This window comes from Rhopalosiphum padi, chromosome 2, assembly GCF_020882245.1.
Source record: "Rhopalosiphum padi isolate XX-2018 chromosome 2, ASM2088224v1, whole genome shotgun sequence".
NCBI lineage: Eukaryota > Metazoa > Arthropoda > Insecta > Hemiptera > Aphididae > Rhopalosiphum > Rhopalosiphum padi.
In genome coordinates, this window is record NC_083598.1 from 85,223,161 (window position 1) to 85,242,091 (window position 18,931).

At 27.8% G+C, this 18,931-nt stretch overlaps 3 protein-coding genes across 5 annotated transcripts; 1 reads left to right on the forward strand and 2 right to left on the reverse strand.

Moving 5' to 3' along the window:
* Positions 1-1,152: 1,152 nt before the first annotated feature.
* LOC132922855 (nucleic acid dioxygenase ALKBH1) lies at positions 1,153-2,932 on the reverse strand. Its single transcript, XM_060986574.1, has 6 exons — positions 2,698-2,932; positions 2,507-2,621; positions 2,286-2,439; positions 2,013-2,085; positions 1,559-1,755; positions 1,153-1,477 (listed from the first exon to the last, which is right to left on the reverse strand). The coding sequence occupies exons 1-6, from the start codon at positions 2,794-2,796 to the stop codon at positions 1,222-1,224; spliced, it is 894 nt and encodes a 297-aa protein (XP_060842557.1). The 5' UTR covers positions 2,797-2,932; the 3' UTR covers positions 1,153-1,221.
* A 5,508-nt stretch (positions 2,933-8,440) lies between these two features.
* On the forward strand, positions 8,441-9,512 carry LOC132921034 (EEF1A lysine methyltransferase 1). The gene is made up of 4 exons (XM_060983839.1): positions 8,441-8,702; positions 8,776-8,923; positions 8,985-9,194; positions 9,278-9,512. The coding sequence occupies exons 1-4, from the start codon at positions 8,550-8,552 to the stop codon at positions 9,403-9,405; spliced, it is 639 nt and encodes a 212-aa protein (XP_060839822.1). The 5' UTR covers positions 8,441-8,549; the 3' UTR covers positions 9,406-9,512.
* A 263-nt stretch (positions 9,513-9,775) lies between these two features.
* On the reverse strand, positions 9,776-14,632 carry LOC132921033 (regulator of G-protein signaling 7-like). 3 transcript variants are annotated; one of them, XR_009660819.1, is made up of 13 exons: positions 14,157-14,632; positions 13,727-13,874; positions 13,564-13,660; positions 13,438-13,488; positions 13,249-13,355; positions 12,625-12,676; positions 12,079-12,302; positions 11,802-12,022; positions 11,611-11,724; positions 11,410-11,553; positions 11,126-11,328; positions 10,913-11,005; positions 9,776-10,827 (listed from the first exon to the last, which is right to left on the reverse strand). XR_009660819.1 is itself a non-coding variant. In XM_060983837.1 (13 exons), the coding sequence occupies exons 1-13, from the start codon at positions 14,222-14,224 to the stop codon at positions 10,762-10,764; spliced, it is 1,545 nt and encodes a 514-aa protein (XP_060839820.1). In that variant the 5' UTR covers positions 14,225-14,632; the 3' UTR covers positions 9,776-10,761. The 3 variants fall into 3 exon arrangements, 2 of the variants coding, with proteins under 2 accessions (XP_060839820.1, XP_060839819.1); XM_060983837.1 differs by having other exon boundaries at positions 11,151-11,328; positions 11,410-11,535; XM_060983836.1 differs by having other exon boundaries at positions 11,151-11,328.
* Between the last annotated feature and the right edge of the window lie 4,299 nt (positions 14,633-18,931).

Here is an 18,931-nt window from a genome sequence, read left to right on the forward strand (position 1 = left end):
CATCGACAATAAAAATTATTTCTCAATTATGACATATCTCTATGTAATATACTACAAATGTCTACAATAGTGTAAAGCCGTCGACCGCTAGTCGATTTTATTATTTCTAACCATAGACATGTAAAACAACGATAATTGTTTTATATGTCTGTGTTTCTAACAGAATAGTCAATTAATCAATGTTTTTTGGAAATATTTTGTCAATATAATTTTAAGTCATCACTCAACAAAATTGCTTATTGATTTTTATTGTCACTATTATAATATAATTGTTTACAATTTTGAATTTTCGATGACTGCATACGTTTTTAATTATATATTCCGAAGTAGAATATTTTGTGAGAATTTTCGCGTACATATAAATCAAATTTCAAACGAATAATAAATTAATAAATTATGTGCCTCTCAATTCTCACATATATTTCTATATTTCATTAGAAGCATAGAAAGTAGTGTAGTCGGTAGTCACACTATGAATTACTCTAAAAAGTCAGCACCTGTGTAGCACCTGCCACCTTGTATGGACAATTCCAAAATCCAAATTTCCATTCCATTATCTATCAGACTTGAATTCTAAAACTAGTAAAACTCATCAATCAATTTTATAAAATATTGATCAGGTTTACTCAACCTAATAAATGGATATATTTCCATTTTCTGCTAGAAATTAAAATATACGATTCTAAATTTTTCTTTTCAATACTTTTCAATAATAAATAAATAATATTATAATATCTATGACCCAATGAAGCTTTTCTCCAAATGCATTGCTTATTTTTACTATAAAAAATTATTAATAACAAAATAATTATTTTTACTCTACCTAGTTTAATTTTTAATTTAATTTATTGTAGTAACATAATCTCAAATTATTTTTGAACTATGAATAACTAAGTAGGATACTATAATTTCTAAATACAAATATAGTTAATCATATTTATGTAAGTGGTAAGCATTTTTGCTAAACCAAATTTTTATGAATAGTTTATTTTTTTAGCTTAAATTTAGTGCTTATTACTTATTTTAGATGTTAAGTATTTATTAAAACATTTACATAAATATATTAATAATACATAATATAGTAATATAAGGTGTACTATTTCATATTTTTAGTATAAAATTAGGGAACTAAAATAAAAATAAATAGAAGTCTTAATTTTTATATAAATAATTTATTCATATATATTGTTTAATGTCTGATATACAATTAAATTAATATTTTCATACAGCATTATTCACTTGTCTAACATTTATATTAATCCTTGTAACTTGCATATAACTCTTAAAAGGCTCTTCCAATTCATTGTCATAATTAAAATGTTGATCATTTTTAGGTAATAACACTTTTGGTACACCGTGGTAACATAATCGACTCTCTTTGCTCATGATGATAGTATCCCCAGATCTTAAAAGTATAGCTACTGGCTTGTCCTCTAATGAATGTCCTCCAATAAGGAATATGGCACTTAAACCAAAACTATAAGATACATAGCAACATAGATATTATATATTAGGTTAATTTAAAAATATAGATGGTTTTTGAATTCATTATTTTTACCTGATTGACAATAGCGGAGCACTTAGATTATACTCTGAGTGATCCGTATGACCAGAGAGTGTTGATGAAGGATGGTAAAAGTTTACAATAGCTGCTTCGGCCACAAATTCATCAGGGAATTGTAATAGTTTGATGATGGTTTTACTGAGCTTAGATAAGTCCACTGGAAATTGAGATTTTGCGGTTTCAGAATACACCTGATTTAAAATTATATAATAAAAATAATTAATCTCTTTCTCTTTTTTAAATATTCATATTTTATAATAAACACTAGGATAATAATAGGTTTTAGTTTAATAACGAAAAAAGGAAAAAAATAATTTATAAATTAACATCAAAAACATTTTTTTTTTTTTTGGAATTTGCAATAAATTTTAATGTTATAATTTGTCAATAAAAAACAAATTATGTATGCATAAAATAAATAAATATGGTCATCTATTTTTAAACTAACTTTTGTATCCCAATCATGATGGTATCCAAGTGTAGCCCATCTTAATTGATCTCTAAGTTTTAGATTTCCATTCCTAAAAATGAAAAAAATATATAAGTAACAATACCTAACACATTAGATTTTATTGAAATTTATAAATATGTAATATAAAATAATTTTTTGAGCTGTATTAATGTATACTATACTATTGTAGTTACACCTGTTGGCTTTACTGTTACACATCTAAGATTTTAACATTAACAATTCATCAATATAATTTAACCATAACCAAACTTATTTGTTGTAGTCCACCAGTCTTCTCCATCGCCAAGGATATGGTGAGCATCAATATTTAATCGATTTGGTTTCTTTGTGTAGTCTACAATGCATCGTTTCGACCAATATTTTTGACCAATTGATGTAAATGGGTTTTTAATGAATATTAAACCTAGGTATGACAAGAAATAATAAATATAATACTAAAAATTGAGTATAATGAGATTTTTATATTTTACCTGGTACATTTAAAACATCATAACAGTTCCACTCTGATATATTGCTCTTTAAACCAAGATCATCTAGTATTTCTTTATCATTGTTAAAAAATTCTGATGTTAATATCTTAGGTTTCTATAGTAAAAGAATAACCATAAATTAATGTTTTAATTTAAATAAATAAATGTTATTGATAAAATTAATATCTCACCATAAATTCAGTATTTACTTCATTTGCAAAGTCTATAATATTTGATTGTTTTTCAAGTGAATTAATATGCTTGTAAAATTTAAAATATTCTTTAAACATTTTAAAATTAAATGAACATATTATTTAACTTTGACAGTTTGATAAAATTATATAAGCCTATAAATATTATATTACTGTTAACGTTTATATATTGTTTATAATTTTCAATGTAAAAACTAATAAGTCCAAATTTAATATTTATTTGAAATATTATATTGTTTTTTGTTATCTATGTGACAGTAACTGCATAAACGTTATCAAAATGATAACAATTAATTTTATCTGTTTTGTTATATTCCGTGATGTTTTATAAATAAACCATTAAACCATTCCACACGGCACACATTAGAACCATGAAAACTCAAAACATAAATATTAAAAGTTAGAATATAGAGAATTTGAGACTAATTCGGAATTCCTGGTTCCGTAAAAAATTGATTAATTTATAAATTGAATGGTTTAATAACATTAATTAATGAACCAATTTTAAGAGACCATTAGCGATTAGCTCACTATTGATTCCATAAATGTCTGTTCATGCAATCTAGAATTAAGGTATCAGCTACTGAGCTACCTGTAGTTAATTCAATCAATTTTAACCAATTTTTTGTTATAAAACCTTACTTATGGTCTATAAAAATAATTAAACCCTGAACTGCAGATCGACTGAGATTTCTTAGTTGGTGGTTCAAACAATACCTACCAATTACAAATATAAACAAAAAAAGGTATATATAGTGATTTATATCAAAAAACACTAAAAAAATGTACTTCCTTAAATTATTTCCTTTAATGATTGATATAAGTATAATCATAGTATAATATGTATAAGCAGTGATGTATCCAGTAGGGGGTGTTAAGGGGTTGTATCTCTCTTCCACAGAAAATTGTTAAATTAAAAATATTGCTAAATATCCAAATACCTACTATACTTCATTCATCAAATATGGGCAAATAAAATTCAATAATTCAAAAAACTAACAAATAATTACGAAGATCGTAACTATCACCTATGTATCGAATAAAATAATTTTTAGATAAAAATTGTTCCCTGTAGCATTGATTTTATAATATACTTATATAGTTATATTATACGAATATTATAAAATCAATGCCTGTAGGGCTGTAGCCAAAATTAGTCCGACAGTCCGTTAAGATTAAATTTAATGATCAGTCGACGACCTTACAATTCTCTATAGATACGATAGTAGCTTTAGTGAGTTTTAGAATTTTGATTGCGTTTTTCATCACTTAACTTATCTACTTATCTGTAATCTGTGTAGGTAATACATTTTAGCGGTTAGAAGAAACATATCAAAATAAAATAAATGATGAATGTACCGATTCAAATTTAAATTATCATATGTTTATCATAATATGTATAGATACTACTATACAGAGTATTAAATTTGTGAATATTTAGAACCTATGAACAAAAATGTTATTGACTTGTAAGGTTGTACCATAAATCAATTCATATGTTTATCCAATACTATCCAAATTTCTACAATTATTTTTAACACGTCTAGTGTCTACTAACTATCTACTATCATATAAGGGAACGATCGATTATAAGTTATAACACTAGCTCCGTCGTTTGAAAACTTATTTGTGAAATTCTTTCGGATAAATCTAATTAAATGGTTTAGTAAAAACATATAACCACCAAAACTTGAAATTTTCATCAAGTGTGTTTATAATATAATTTATTATATACCTCGAATCAGGCGAAGACGAAAATAAATAAACTAACTGTAATTAAAAATTGTAATTAATAATCAAACTTGTAATAGCATGTAGTATGTTGAAACATTTTAATTTCAATAAATAATTATATATCTACAGTGGCGTATTTACGGGGGGGGGGGGTCCAGGGGTACTGGACCCCCCCCCCCCAAAAAAAAAAACATCTCCAAAAAAAAATAAAAAAATAAAATTCTTACATATTTGCAGAACCCGATTTATGTAGGCACGCGTGGACATATTTTTTTCCCGTTAACAAAATATTATATAAAATATAGTTTAAAATTCGTTACGCAACATATGTTCCTTCAGCATAATAGTTTTAAGTAATAACTAATAAGTATAGAAATTATACATTTATAATAATACAATTATATATTTTGTTCAACTTCCTCCAAAAACTGCATAAGGACGTAATTATTACAATATATCATAGTTTTTAGTATATAAACTATTATTCATGTATTATAGTTTATCATAGATTAATTATGTATAAACTGAGGACCCCCCCCCCAGAAAAATTTTAAAATACGCCACTGTATACCTAATATAATTTTTGAAATATTTGGACTTTTTTGAGCTTATAGGTTCAAGGTATCTACTATTATAAGTTATTTACAATAATAAAATTAAAATTTTTGATTTTTTTACTTATTTTTATAAATTCCTATTAAAAAAGTAATATAGAGCTCATAAGTTGTTTCCTTCTAAATTAAAAAATATCGAAAATCTATAATCACAATATTTTTTTTTGACATTTAAGGCTTCAATTGCATAGGTCATAGGTCATTGACCGCGGTTAGCATGTTGCATATTGTGTATTTGTATTATTATAACGTCATAAGTATGGAACGGATTTGAATGCAAATTGCATTTTTTTTCTGAATGTTCGAAAACATTGCTACCAAGAACAAAGTCCATTTCATACATCGAGGAATTAAATATGTAACTTTTATTTTGTATTTTTCGACATTTTTAGTGCATTTTTATGTTTTTAAATCATTTTATATAGAAATGGATAAAATTCGATAGAAATTTAGTTAACATTCATTTTAAAAGAATAAAATTAAATACATATTATTTATCGTATAATATATTAATATGTCGTACTTACATCTATTTTTATTATTTATTTTGTTTTTATCGATCAGATAAATGTTACGCCAGATGAAATTATTGTTGACACGTATAGACTTTTGGGTAATTGGATATAACATTTATACATCATACATGCGAGTAATACGAAATATTATAAATGAATAATATCTAAGAGACTAAGAATAAGAATTTATATAATCAAATTTTTTCAATGTTAAAAATAATTTTAAGAGCATTTATAAAAAAGAATTCTTCTAAGATTGCATTAAATTGCATTTTTTAAGATATTCTTCTTGTTTTTTTAGAACATTTAAATCTGTTCCCTAGTCATAAGTATACGTTATTATTTTTTTCTAAAGATAACAATAAATTAAATAGATAAATAAATAACAATGATTTTGTATAAGCTATTGACTACTGTCTTCGATAAATGTTACCATATTGAAATATTTTTTATAAGCGTTTAAAGTTAGAATTTTGACAATATTCATAAATAATTTTTGTTTTTCTGCCTAAGATTTAAAATTTTAATCCAAAATTCCTCATAAGTAGGTAGATTATATTGTAATCAGAAAATCTAAAAAAAATATAAAGACAATTATGTCTTAAAGAGATAATATCATAAGTTCCAATTTGGTCGAAATTGTACTTATTTAAACGATAAATGACGATATTTTAATTATTTTGTTCAAACATTATTCGTAAGAACTTAAACTTTTATACGTAGGTATTTTATATTATTATGAATTTTGTTATACACAATAACATTTTTGAATGATTTTAAAATGTTATTTATTTATAGGTGCTATGTTAATAAAAAAAATATATAGTATATAATACATAGACATATGGTATAAATATAAATTATTAAAATAATTAAATATTAATAATATAAATAATATAATAAATGCATAATTTTCGGAAAAAAATGTATCAACCTACTATAAAACTAAAAATAAAATAAATATTTATCAAAAAAACTTATCATTTGGTGATATAGGCTAATAGACCTTATCGGTTATCCGCTTTGAATATTTTTCGTTTATCGTATACAATGATATATCGCATTGAATTCAAATTTAATAGACCTATAATAGTGACTCAGTCGACACCTATAATCAGTGGCGGACGCCGGACTTGGACATTAAGGGCCCGGGATGCGCTGTATAGTCCAGCGTGATGACGAGCAGGCAATAAATACGGCCATTGTGCCGTCGAAATTGGAAGACGCGTTGGCTGGTGCAGGTGACGAGCAGACGATAGACACGGACAATGTGCCGGTCAGGGGAGTAGAAGTGCGAAACACTTTCGGGGATTTGGTCGGGTGGCTTCAACCGGATGTGACCAATGACCATGTGCTCCTTCTCATATTTATTTGATTAATTTATTTATTAAAACTTTGATTAGCATAATTTGTGTAGATAGGACCATATTTCAAATTAATTAAGGTTTTTTTATACATACTATTTAAGTAGGTATTAAAGTAATGCAGGTGATAAAACTTCTTTATCTCAAACAAAAATATATTTACTGTAAATTGTTGTTTGTATGCAGTGCCGCAATAACCGGGTGTGTTGCGTGTGTCAAACACACGGGCCCAGGGCCCCAACCTATAATGGGGGGCCCAATGATAAAAATTGAAAAGTATGTAGAAAGAAAAAAATAAAAAGATTTTGTTATAATAATATAATAATAATTAATAATTATTGAACAATAGATCGATTTTGTCTTGTACAACACAACGTTATCGTATATTAACGTTTCTTTTGCGGCCCGTATAACCGAAATTAAAAATAGTTTGGTTGCAATTGATTAAAGCGCGTCATGCGAAGGAACGCGTATTTTGACCGGCCTATATAGTATGAGTTGAGAGATCCTTTTCAAAGCTTAAACTTATCAAAAATTACGTACGAAACTCCATCGGTCAAGAGAGACTTTCAAGTATAGCTTTGCTTAATATTGAAAGACAACAAACAAATGATATTAACATAGAAAATATAATTGACAATTTTGCCAACAAAAAGGCAAGAAAAAAGAATTTTTTAAAGTGAGTAATGTATTTTTTTTTTCAATTTTTTAATTGGCTGTTAATGCTTATGTATAGTGTGTTCAATTAAATTGTTACTTGATAATTATTTATATTTAAAATTAATAAAAAAAGGTTACAAATTATTACATTTATTTATTTGTAAATACATACCTGTATGTGTTTTCCTTATGTTAACTTTATTTTTGTTTATATTTGTATGAGTAAAAATTCAAAATTCCAAAGTATGTTTTCAAATTTGGAAAAATTAATTTTCAAGACAGGGGGGGGGGGCATTAATTTTATTTGCACACGGGCCCAAATTGGTGTAGTTGCGGCACTGTTTGTATGTTCTATATTGTACAATCTAAATCATAATTTCAACTTTTTTCTGAGTTAATTATATTGTATATACTAAGGATAGATCCTTTAAATATAAAATAAAATGTTATATTGAATCTAGTACGTATTATAATAATTTAGATTATTTTTTTTAAACTATTGTGTAATTTGTGTTAAAATTCATTGATATCATTAAAAGGTCACTGAGAAAACTCAAAAAAAGATTGGAAGATTTAATAAAAAAAAGACAAAATGGTTTGAGTTGGTAAGAAAAAGTAGCGATTAAAGAAAGATGGATGCGAAATTAGATGGCCCGGAAAGGCCTAATAAAATAACCATAAAAAGGTAAAAATAGCCAATAGGGCAACATGTTAGGCCTTGTATAATGGGCATTACGCATTAGGCAACCTATCATACATAATATGTATATTAATACATATTATCATATGTATATGAATATTATTCTTATCAATAGTTAGGTCAATAATGAGTTGATAACTTCATTGCTCATACTTGTCTTATTTAAAACTATTGTTATTTTCAAAAATTGTATGTTATATTGTGACAGTTTAAATTCAATATTTTTTTTTTTTTTAACTTAAATATGTCAAGTTCTGACGATGATTTAGATGTATTGCAACTTTCTGCCGAAGCGCAGAGAGCTTTAAAAGAATTTTATGAAGAACAAAATGAAAAATTATTGTCACATTGTGATGATAAAAAAGATGCAACGGATGTAAAATTTGATGAAGATTGGGTGAGTTTGCTATATTCAATTGTTATTTATTTCAATTAATTTTTTGTAATATAAATTTAGTGGTTTGTTGCAGCAATTAAGTCAATTTTGGTATGATGATGAAACATGTGAGCGAATTGTTGAATGTGTTCATAAAATGGTTGGATCAAATGGTAGTGTAGCATTGATATCATGCCCAACGTTGTATAAAACCTTTAAGAAAAAGTCGCCCACAATGTTAAGTATGATAAAGGATTGTAGTATATGATGTACAATATTGTATTTAAATTCATTGATTTTTAGTTAAACTATTTGAGTTTGACAGAAGGTTTAGTGCTTATGGTTCAGATTATGTTTTTTATGATTACAATGAACCAATGAAATTTGATGAAGAACTATTGAACAGTTTTGATTTAGTTGTTGTTGACCCACCATTTCTGTCTGAAGAATGTTTAACAAAATCACTGCAAACAACAAAATCTCTTACAAAACAACATGTTATATTGTGTACAGGTGAGCATCTCAGAAATTCTATTCTCATGGTTTAAAATGTCTTAAACTACAATTAATTAAATGTTTTTTTGCTCATTTTTCAGGGGAAATTATGGATGAATTAGCAACAAAGTTACTAAATGTCCATAAGTGTTCATTTGAACCTAAGCATAAAAATAATCTTGCTAACCAATTTGCTTGTTTTACAAATTTCTCATCTGAACTTGATTAGTAAGTAGTTACTAGTTTCCTCGACTTCCACTGTAAAATTAATGAATCTGATATATTCAAATGATTTTTTAATAAAAATTACAGCAATTATACACTAATTTAACTATATTTTTTATTTATTTTATTTTTTTCCCATTCAAAAAAATGTTTGTCAATGAACAATTGTAATCTATAGTTTATCTCATTTTTAAGATAACCATTTTAAGATTGGTTAATTTTGATCATCATTCATATAATAAGTTAAATTATAAAAAAGTTCAAATAGTTCATTTCGTTAGTTTCTTTAATTTACGACGAGCGCTGGATCTTGGTTTAACTCTGGTCATAAAAAAACAATTTTGGACTAAAAAAAATAAATACCATTTATGTACTTACATATTTTAGTTAAAAACAAATTTATTATTAATTACAATATATAAAATATAAAATAAATATTTAACCATTCAAATAATTCTTATATTATAGTTCTATACCATATCTAGTCACCTGCATTACATTAGGTACTATGTTATGTTAGTGTAATTTAATATGGTACTTTGATATCCATAATATTGGGGATCCCAGTGAGTTGCACCATTTGCACTGTCGGTTTATTCTGCACTGTTTATGACGTACCTATTATACTAGATCGATGAACATTTTATTATGTACATAGTATATTATATAATATGATGTATTAATATAATTTAATAACTTTTGAACTGTTATTTTGTATTATTGACCATTGTGGTGTGGTTTGGTTATCATAAATACACTTAAGTACAGTAAAAAATAAATAAAATGAACATAATTATTTTCAACAAATTAAACATAATGCTTAATAAAAACATGTTTAACTTTTAATGGACTTCTGCTTAATTACCAAGGTTTAAGTAGATCTAAAATTTATACAATTCAACACATTAATTATAATTTAAATTTGACTAAACAACAACAATATTATCATGAGTACCTACACAAATTTCATAGTAAAAGAAAGTTCAAACAAATATTTATACAATTTAAAACAATAAATATATAATATTTATTACAATTTGTAACAGTTGTACAACAAAAATATATGTATAAAAAAATGTCACCAGTATTTTATAGGAACATAAATTGCCTCAAACATACAATTATAACTTAATAGTTAACATTTTCACAACAATAATTATTTATAATAATTTGTAATAATAGAACCAAAAAATTGTAAATGCCTATAAATAATACATGTATAAAAAATAATAATTTAACCACCTATATTATAAAAATTAAATTTAATTGCTTATAATTTATAAATAAAAAAAGTAAATAATGTTTCAAATATTTGAACTGTATTGAATAGGTACTTTGAATAATTTAAGTACGCATACCATCACGATGGGCAAATATCTCTTTTTCCAGAAAATGATACTATAGACCTAATGCCTTTCATGGAAGTCTAGAATAAAGAAAAAGTCAAATCAATTGCTTAATATAACATAAAATAAAAATAAATAGGAAATAAGTAAATTAAAAATGATTACCTTTTTCTTTGAAGTATTTAAATATTCTTTATACATTTCTGATCTTATATACCTCTGGTAGCTATCACTCTTCATTAAATGGTAAACATGAACCTGATTAATAACAGTTAACTTGTAATATAAACTTTTAAAGTTCTACACTAACTAGTTTCTAACTAAATTGGAAGATCTATTTTCTGTTAATCATGTTTTGAACTCCATTCTTAATCTTACATAATGAAAATGTGCGATTACATACGGCAGCAATATCAAATGCCCATCTATCAGGAGCAGACATGTTCTTTCGGCTTAATTCTCTTGACTGAGAGTCAATGTTTAGTGAATCACCACTTAGATACTCTGCCCAGATTTCTTCAGCAGCTTGAGGCACTTCACGTTGTGGCAATTTCTTAAGATTCTGTACTGCTTCCCAAAATCTTTTAGGAAAAAAATATTCATATGAAGTACTCTAAACTTATTAACTATTGGCAAACATATAATTTGATGTGTTTTCTTACTTTAAATTTTCACAACTAAATTCTTTTTCCAGGAATTTTGTAAAATGTTCCTTTCCAGCAGGATCAGCTAGAAGTTCTTTTAAACTAAATGCCCATCGTTTTATTCTACGCACTGTAACTTCTTTCCTATACGAAAACAGAGAACTATTTTGAAAATGTTAATTGTTTCTAATAAACTTAACAATCAATAAAATTACGCACGAATGCTTGTCACAATCCCATACTTCAACATTATCTAATAACCAAGGGTTGCTAAATTCTGGAGGTGTAAAAAATGGATCATATTCTGCATACTGTTCAAAATAGGTAATGTATCTATAAGAAAAATTATAGATAGTAAGTACACTGTAAAATACTTATTCTATTAAAATATGAGTTGAATCAATACTAACGTGTCTGCAATTTTTGATAGTTTTATATTACGGCGATCAAGCTTAAGCCGCATTGCAGTTATGTCTTTTTTTATAGATTCAATAGTAGGTTTACCAATGTTAGTTTTTACTGGGAGCTGTATAGGTAGTAAGTTGTTAATGTCTCCATTTGCCAAAGTAGATAATTCTTTATACCTCTTTAATTTCCTATAGTCAATTTCTGTTGTTATTATAGTACCAGGCTGTAAATAAATTCAAATGTTATATTATTTTATTTAAAAGTAATGCCATTTATTACCATTGGTCTATGTACGTCCCAAAATGCACGTTCTTGACTATCTAATATTTTTCTTTCCATGCGATCTCGTTTTTTATCTACTTTACTTTGGGCCTCTGCTTGTAAAAATACAAATTCCCATTTTCGAGATAAAACTTTTTGGAGTTTTGCTAAGTTTTCAGCTTCATAATCAGCCAATTCTAAACGCGTTTTGTTTTGCATTGTCCTTTTACACAGATATACAGCTAAAAAAAAATAAAAGTAATTATTATTTTAAATACTTTAATATTCTACATTAAAATCATAAAATGTTTATGGTATCAGCTTTAAAATAATTTAACTGATTCCTTCAAAACTTTACAAAACCGATACTGGTACTAAATCTCTATCAAAATAAATAATTACAGGGATCAGATGAAATCTTAAAATTAATAGTTGTTTCAAAAAACAAAATAAAAGATCCATTAAAATAATAATAATAGTAATAATAGATATAAGAATCAATAAAATTAAAATTTGCTATTTCTTATGTTATAATATAATATGAAAAGCATATTTATATCTTACCGTAATCAGTATTTTCAGGGTCAAATATATTTGATGGCCAGTAATAAGGAGTCTGTAATAAATAAATGAAAATATTTTCATAAGTCAAAAATAATAAAAGCCTTACTTATTAATTGCATTATATTATAATAAATGACTTAATTAAATATTAATATTAAATATCTAATCATATATTGTAGTAATTTAAATGTATCTAAACTTTTATTAAAATGCACACCTTTACCTAATTTAATAAACATATATTATCTATAGTATTTTGGTACGCAGTGGTTAAAAGGAGTTAAGTCAAATGTTAACATTTTGAGATAATAGTCTAATAAATAAGATCTTATATTTGGTAGCAACAGATAAAGTCTAACACTTTTCCTCTTCAAGGTATAACACTTAGTTTAAACACATATTGTATAGTTTAATGATATGCTTAAATATACATTATTATATTGAACACATTTATTGTAATGGAGAATTATAAGAATTATAATTTAAGAAAATGTAAATAAAATCAAATTAAATATTTTTTGGGACATTAACTAGATAATTATTAATTTATTATAAAATTTAAATTCACTAAACCAAAACAATATAGTTGTATCATTATTCGATTAACTAAATGTTATAAATTACTTGAAAACGATAATAAGATCCATCATTCTTCACATTCAGAAAATGATCATCGATTGGGAACAAGTAACCATGAGATGACAAAAGATTTGCAAAGTATAATGCTTCAACTAAAATACATGGATATAATACATTAATATTAATAATGTATTTTTTACATTGCCTATGATAAACAACTGACTAAATCTTTACCTTGATCATCAACATCCACGTTCTTCATTATCCACAATATCAAATCAGTACCTGAATATAAATCAAATTATATTATTGTTATTATTCACTGAGCTGTAAAGTAACAAGAAAATGTAAGAAAGTTACCGGTAAACACAGAAGGTACTTTAGCTCTGAACTTGTTGACAGTACGCACAGGGATGCCGGTGTTTTCGTCCTGCATTCGGTCCATCAGTTGTTCCATCTGAAAATATGAGGTTTGAGTGTCAAATACTCCAGTAATGGGGGAAACACAAAATGGGTAGTATACTTTTTTGTAGACTATCTGGTGCTGAGTAATATTGTCTAGGTCGGTCATGGAAGCAGCCGTGAGCGACACGGTCGGCGTGTCGACGGGCACACTGCCATCGCCTTTTTGTTTCTTTCGTCTGGCTGACCGATCCGAACCGATGACCAGGCTGCGGATGTGTCAAAAGAAAAACGGGTGAGCATTATCAACTGGCTAGTCTACTGTTTATACTGTACAGTGTATACACAATAATATACATATTATAGTACAAATGGTATATTCTAGGCGGTCAGAGTGTTTGATGATGGTGATGAACACCGTGACTTCGGGGGGGAGGAGAGATGATGTGTTATGATGGGCATGTGGGGGGGCGCATCAGTCGATACACACTGTATAATATTATGCTATATTACGATCAATCTTTCGACACGTTCGTGCATTAGGTACGTACCTTTGTCCCATGGCTTTAAATATGTAGGAACATAGTATCCCTATCGGTTTTAACAGGACAATTAACATCTATGACGCCCGTGTATGGTGACTGCGTTCATTAAGGACACGACGGACAAACGCGTCGGGCGGGGGACGGTCGTGTGGCTGACTGGCTGTCGGTCGGTGCTGGTCGGCGGGCGGGAGGGATGGAGCAGCGTTGCTGGTTCCGCGTTGCGATCGTGTAGCGTACGACGGGACGGGACGACGGCCGTCGGTCGGTGCAATGTGTGTACGTTGTACGATGGCCGTGACGACTGACGGGGGAGCGGTGGCGGCTGCGATGACAATAATATTATTCGCCTCGCCGGAGCTGACTCGCGCGAGTCGGTGGCAAAGGGATCGGTGAGGCGGCGGACGACGGTCGGCAAAGAGCGCGCGCGCGTGCGAGGGACGACCGTCGACTGCGGAGAGCGCGCGCGCGGGACGACCGTTGCCGAGTGCGAATGCCGATCCTGTTCGGCAGCGACGGTGACGGCACATCTTTCGAGACGACTCACCGCTCCGGCGGGCTAATTTTAAATCAATACCCACTCGGACAGTCGGACGGTGGTGCGCGCGCTGTCGGGCGGGCGTGATCCCCCCTGGACCCCCCCACACAGGGCGCGGTATGGGTTCGGCAGACCGCGATCGAGATTTCTTGCCGATTCCAGCGCACTACGACTACGTACGATGTATATAATGACAGCGACGGCATATCATTATTGATGAATAGCAAATTGTCGTTCCCGTTCACAAGTCTATTCTTGGTCTATAAAAGGTCGAATTTTTTAGGCCCCATGGGCACGGCCTAGAGCGACAATGTTTTGGGTACGCCAAACTCGAAAACTTTCAACAGAATGCATATACAAATGTACAATATACATCTAAGATCTTACTCTTATTTAGTACCTATTAACAATCTTCAAACGTTGAAATTAAGTGTATTTATCTTATAAGTATATCATATTATATATCAGGGGCGGCTCCAGAGACTTCAGTCTCGTTTGGGGGGGGGGGGCTAAGTCATAATATTTATAATAATATAGATATAAATATATAATATAGATACCATAATACCATACCTATTAATTTTTATATAGTTATAGTTTATATATACTTCATACTATAGATAATAATATAGTATTATAATATTATGTACATAGACCTACCCATAACTACACACTTTTACGTGTCTATATAATAGTCGAAGGTAGGCAAATGTTTTTTTTGTAATTCTGTTTATACCAACTTACAATTTTTAGAAATACCCGGCCTCTAGCACCCCCACTTCTGGGATCGTTCCTGATACATAATATAAAATATGTGTGCAAAATGTAAATTAATACAAGAATAGATTTTCTAATGGATGTATATAGTACTCTGATAGAACATGTTTATTGTTTATACTTCAGTTAGAAATGTATATATACGAATGTATAATTGTACCTATGACTAAACGTTCTTTTTCTTGTCAAAAACGAATACAAAATTATTACACGTCGATTGTATAATTGTAGTAATAGACAATGGTACCTACCTACTATCTACTAACTGGCTACCTACTATATAGTACGAGTGTGCGACAATCACAATTGTTTTATGTTTGGCAATATTGAAACATTTGAAACGAATTAATTGTTCTATTGTTGACTACTTTAAAGTATGAATGTGACGATTTCATTGATGCATATATCTATTATCTATTGATGAAAAACAAAATTATACTATGTAGTACCTATGTTAGGTATATTTTATTTGATTAATTTATAAATTACAAAAAAGAATAAAGTATAATATTTATACATTATTAATAATAATTTTTTTTCCATGTATGACAATATAACAAATTTATGTCCATGTATAATAATATGTATATAACTTATATATGTTATAAATTTGATGAGGGACCAGGTGGAAAAGGCGATGAATTTGGTAGCAGAAAAACACCTAAATACGCTATTTTTTATGTATATATATTATATATTATATATATATATAATAGAGAATGCCACGGCTGTAACCTGTAAGTAGCACTTAACTTTGGTCTTTATCAGATAACAATTTAACATGATCACGGCAGATAATTTGACTATATTTAGGTCATTGTATAACCATTCTATATCATTTAAATCTACAGCAATGGTAGAGAGAACCAGAAAGACGGTGAGCAAATAATGAATACTATTGAGTAATGACTGATGATAGAATGACGATCGATCCGGCGGGATCCTCGCGATCGTTGCAATTAGATTTTTACGTGTTTACTTAAATTATATAATGATATGGAATGGAATTATACTCACTACGCAGTATCTATATTTTATTTTTATTATCAACACCCACTCATGATGTATATTATTATTTTGGAGTATGGATACGGGTCGTTGGCCGGACCGAATAACATGACCGATACTTCTGAGTTCTGGGGATGAGTATATTTAATTATTTGTTTTAACTCGTTGACAAAAAAAAAAAATGGTTTTAAACACGAAATTGCAATGTGTTATAATAGTATATTACTATATATCCTTATTATTGTAAAGGTATACTATACGAGTATAGTGTACTACTTGTCAGGGTCGGATTTAATAGAGGAACCCATTTAAAGGCATGTGGCCCTAACCCAAAATAAAATAAATTGTAATTTGGTTTCTCATTTTCAATATATATTCAAGAAAAGCATTTTGGTTTTAATAAATACAACATTTTCAACGGAGCACGGGTCATGACCGCGCGTAATCAATCATTGTGATGACTGGTGGCGTAAAGTTGAGCTTGTGCGTGATGACGCATTTGCATGTTCATCCCAATGTGAATACCCGAAAATTCAATACATAATAATATATCGACTTTTGTGTATACTTTGTATTTAATATTTTATAGATTGAAAATATACTATACTTACATATTACACACAGATTTCTTTCTTCTAATAGATATACTTATATAATAGAACACTGGGAATTGGGATGCTGGAATTATATATATTATATGTAATATATATATAGCAAATATAGGTATACTAAAGGACATAGGTACTATTAACAGAGTTTTATTAGATTCCTTAAACAGATATTTTTATTGTTATTGTCATTTGTCATTATTTTACACCTTAAAAACGAATTGGTGAATATTATGAAAAAAAAACAAATTTTTATAAAAGTTGTTATAAAATGTCTTACATATTTAACTACTATAAGTACTAATATAATATTATGTTACACAGCAAAAATTCCGAGAAAATGGACACATGCATATTACATAATAAGAAGAAGTACAAAAATTATTAATAATTTAAAATTTATAAGTAAAAACATAATTTTATAGGTACTTAATCTTATAATTTATTCAAAATATTAAAATCCTTTAATACTTAAAATATTAAAGCTGATAGGCATAATATTACAAAATAAAGAAGAAAATATTCCTTTATTAACTTGACTAATAAATACTTTATAATAATGTTAAATACATATAGATATTTATTATCGACACAGGAATTAATGCATTATTATATATGTGTTTTGTATAATTACAAACAAAATAAGTTTGATTTGATTTTAATATACCTAATACGATTTTAGAATTTTTTTTTTATATATATTGTACTGGTATATAAAATAGATACCTATTTATTGATATACTTTGACGGTTCTCAATCGTGTAAAGTGTACAGTTTAGCAGTTTTCTATCATTTATTGTATTTTATTGTAATCCGTATAACAGTCAAGTTCACAATTTTTAACCACAAAATCTTCTTTGGCATGGGTCCATCATTTGCATATGTAGACATTGTCTGATAGCTTCCCATTATAAATACCTGGATATTGATTGAGAACTTCCTATACCACCCATATGGCCATATTCCTGAGTGGGAGTTGTTAGGGCTCACAAAGTTAAGTTGGTGTTTATATAGTAATGCTTCTGTACTACCACAAAAAAGATTTTGATTAAATTTTTGTTTTTTTTTTGTGTTATATTTAGACAATTAACATTTTTTATCGTTTTTTATACGATCAAATTTTACTGTGAATAAAATATAGTTTTAAAATTGAATGCATGGTCATAGATAAATTGTTATTACCGTAATTAATAAATAGTTGCAATTGTTGTACTTATGTCTTATAAGTGTTTGAAATCAAAATTTTAGTATAAACACCTATAAGACTTAACGTAATTCAAATTTCTTAGTTTGTTTTATTAGAAATAAAAAACAGTTTTGCATAGAAACATAATATTATACAATTTTTATAAGTGATTACATTTTTAATTTTTACGTTATTTGATATTCAAACGTAAAAGAATGATTTGTCCACAATCGATTTTTTGGTATTTTATTGTAATTTTTCGAAAATATATTAATTGAAGAAACTTGAAACAATCTAGGTACTAGGTACCTATTAATTAAATATTTAGACTTATTTTAAAATAAATATAGGCTTTTGGAAGAGTGTCATTTTAATCTTAATGAGTAATGACAGTTTAGGCTGTTTAAAGGTTTGGAAAAAAAGCTTGAAATTGTATTACTAGCTCTCACATCGCACGTACTATATGTTGTGTTTATGAATTATAGCAATTTAAAAATATAGCCAATTTAGGTATAGAAAATACAAAATGCGTTAAAATCACGAAAAATTGTAAATTACTTTTAAGTTTAAAATGTATAAATTTAATGCAAGGTTCCACATAACTCATAAGCTTTTTTATAACAACCAAAAAAGTTCAACTAGTCTTTACTTTTTTTAATTACAATCA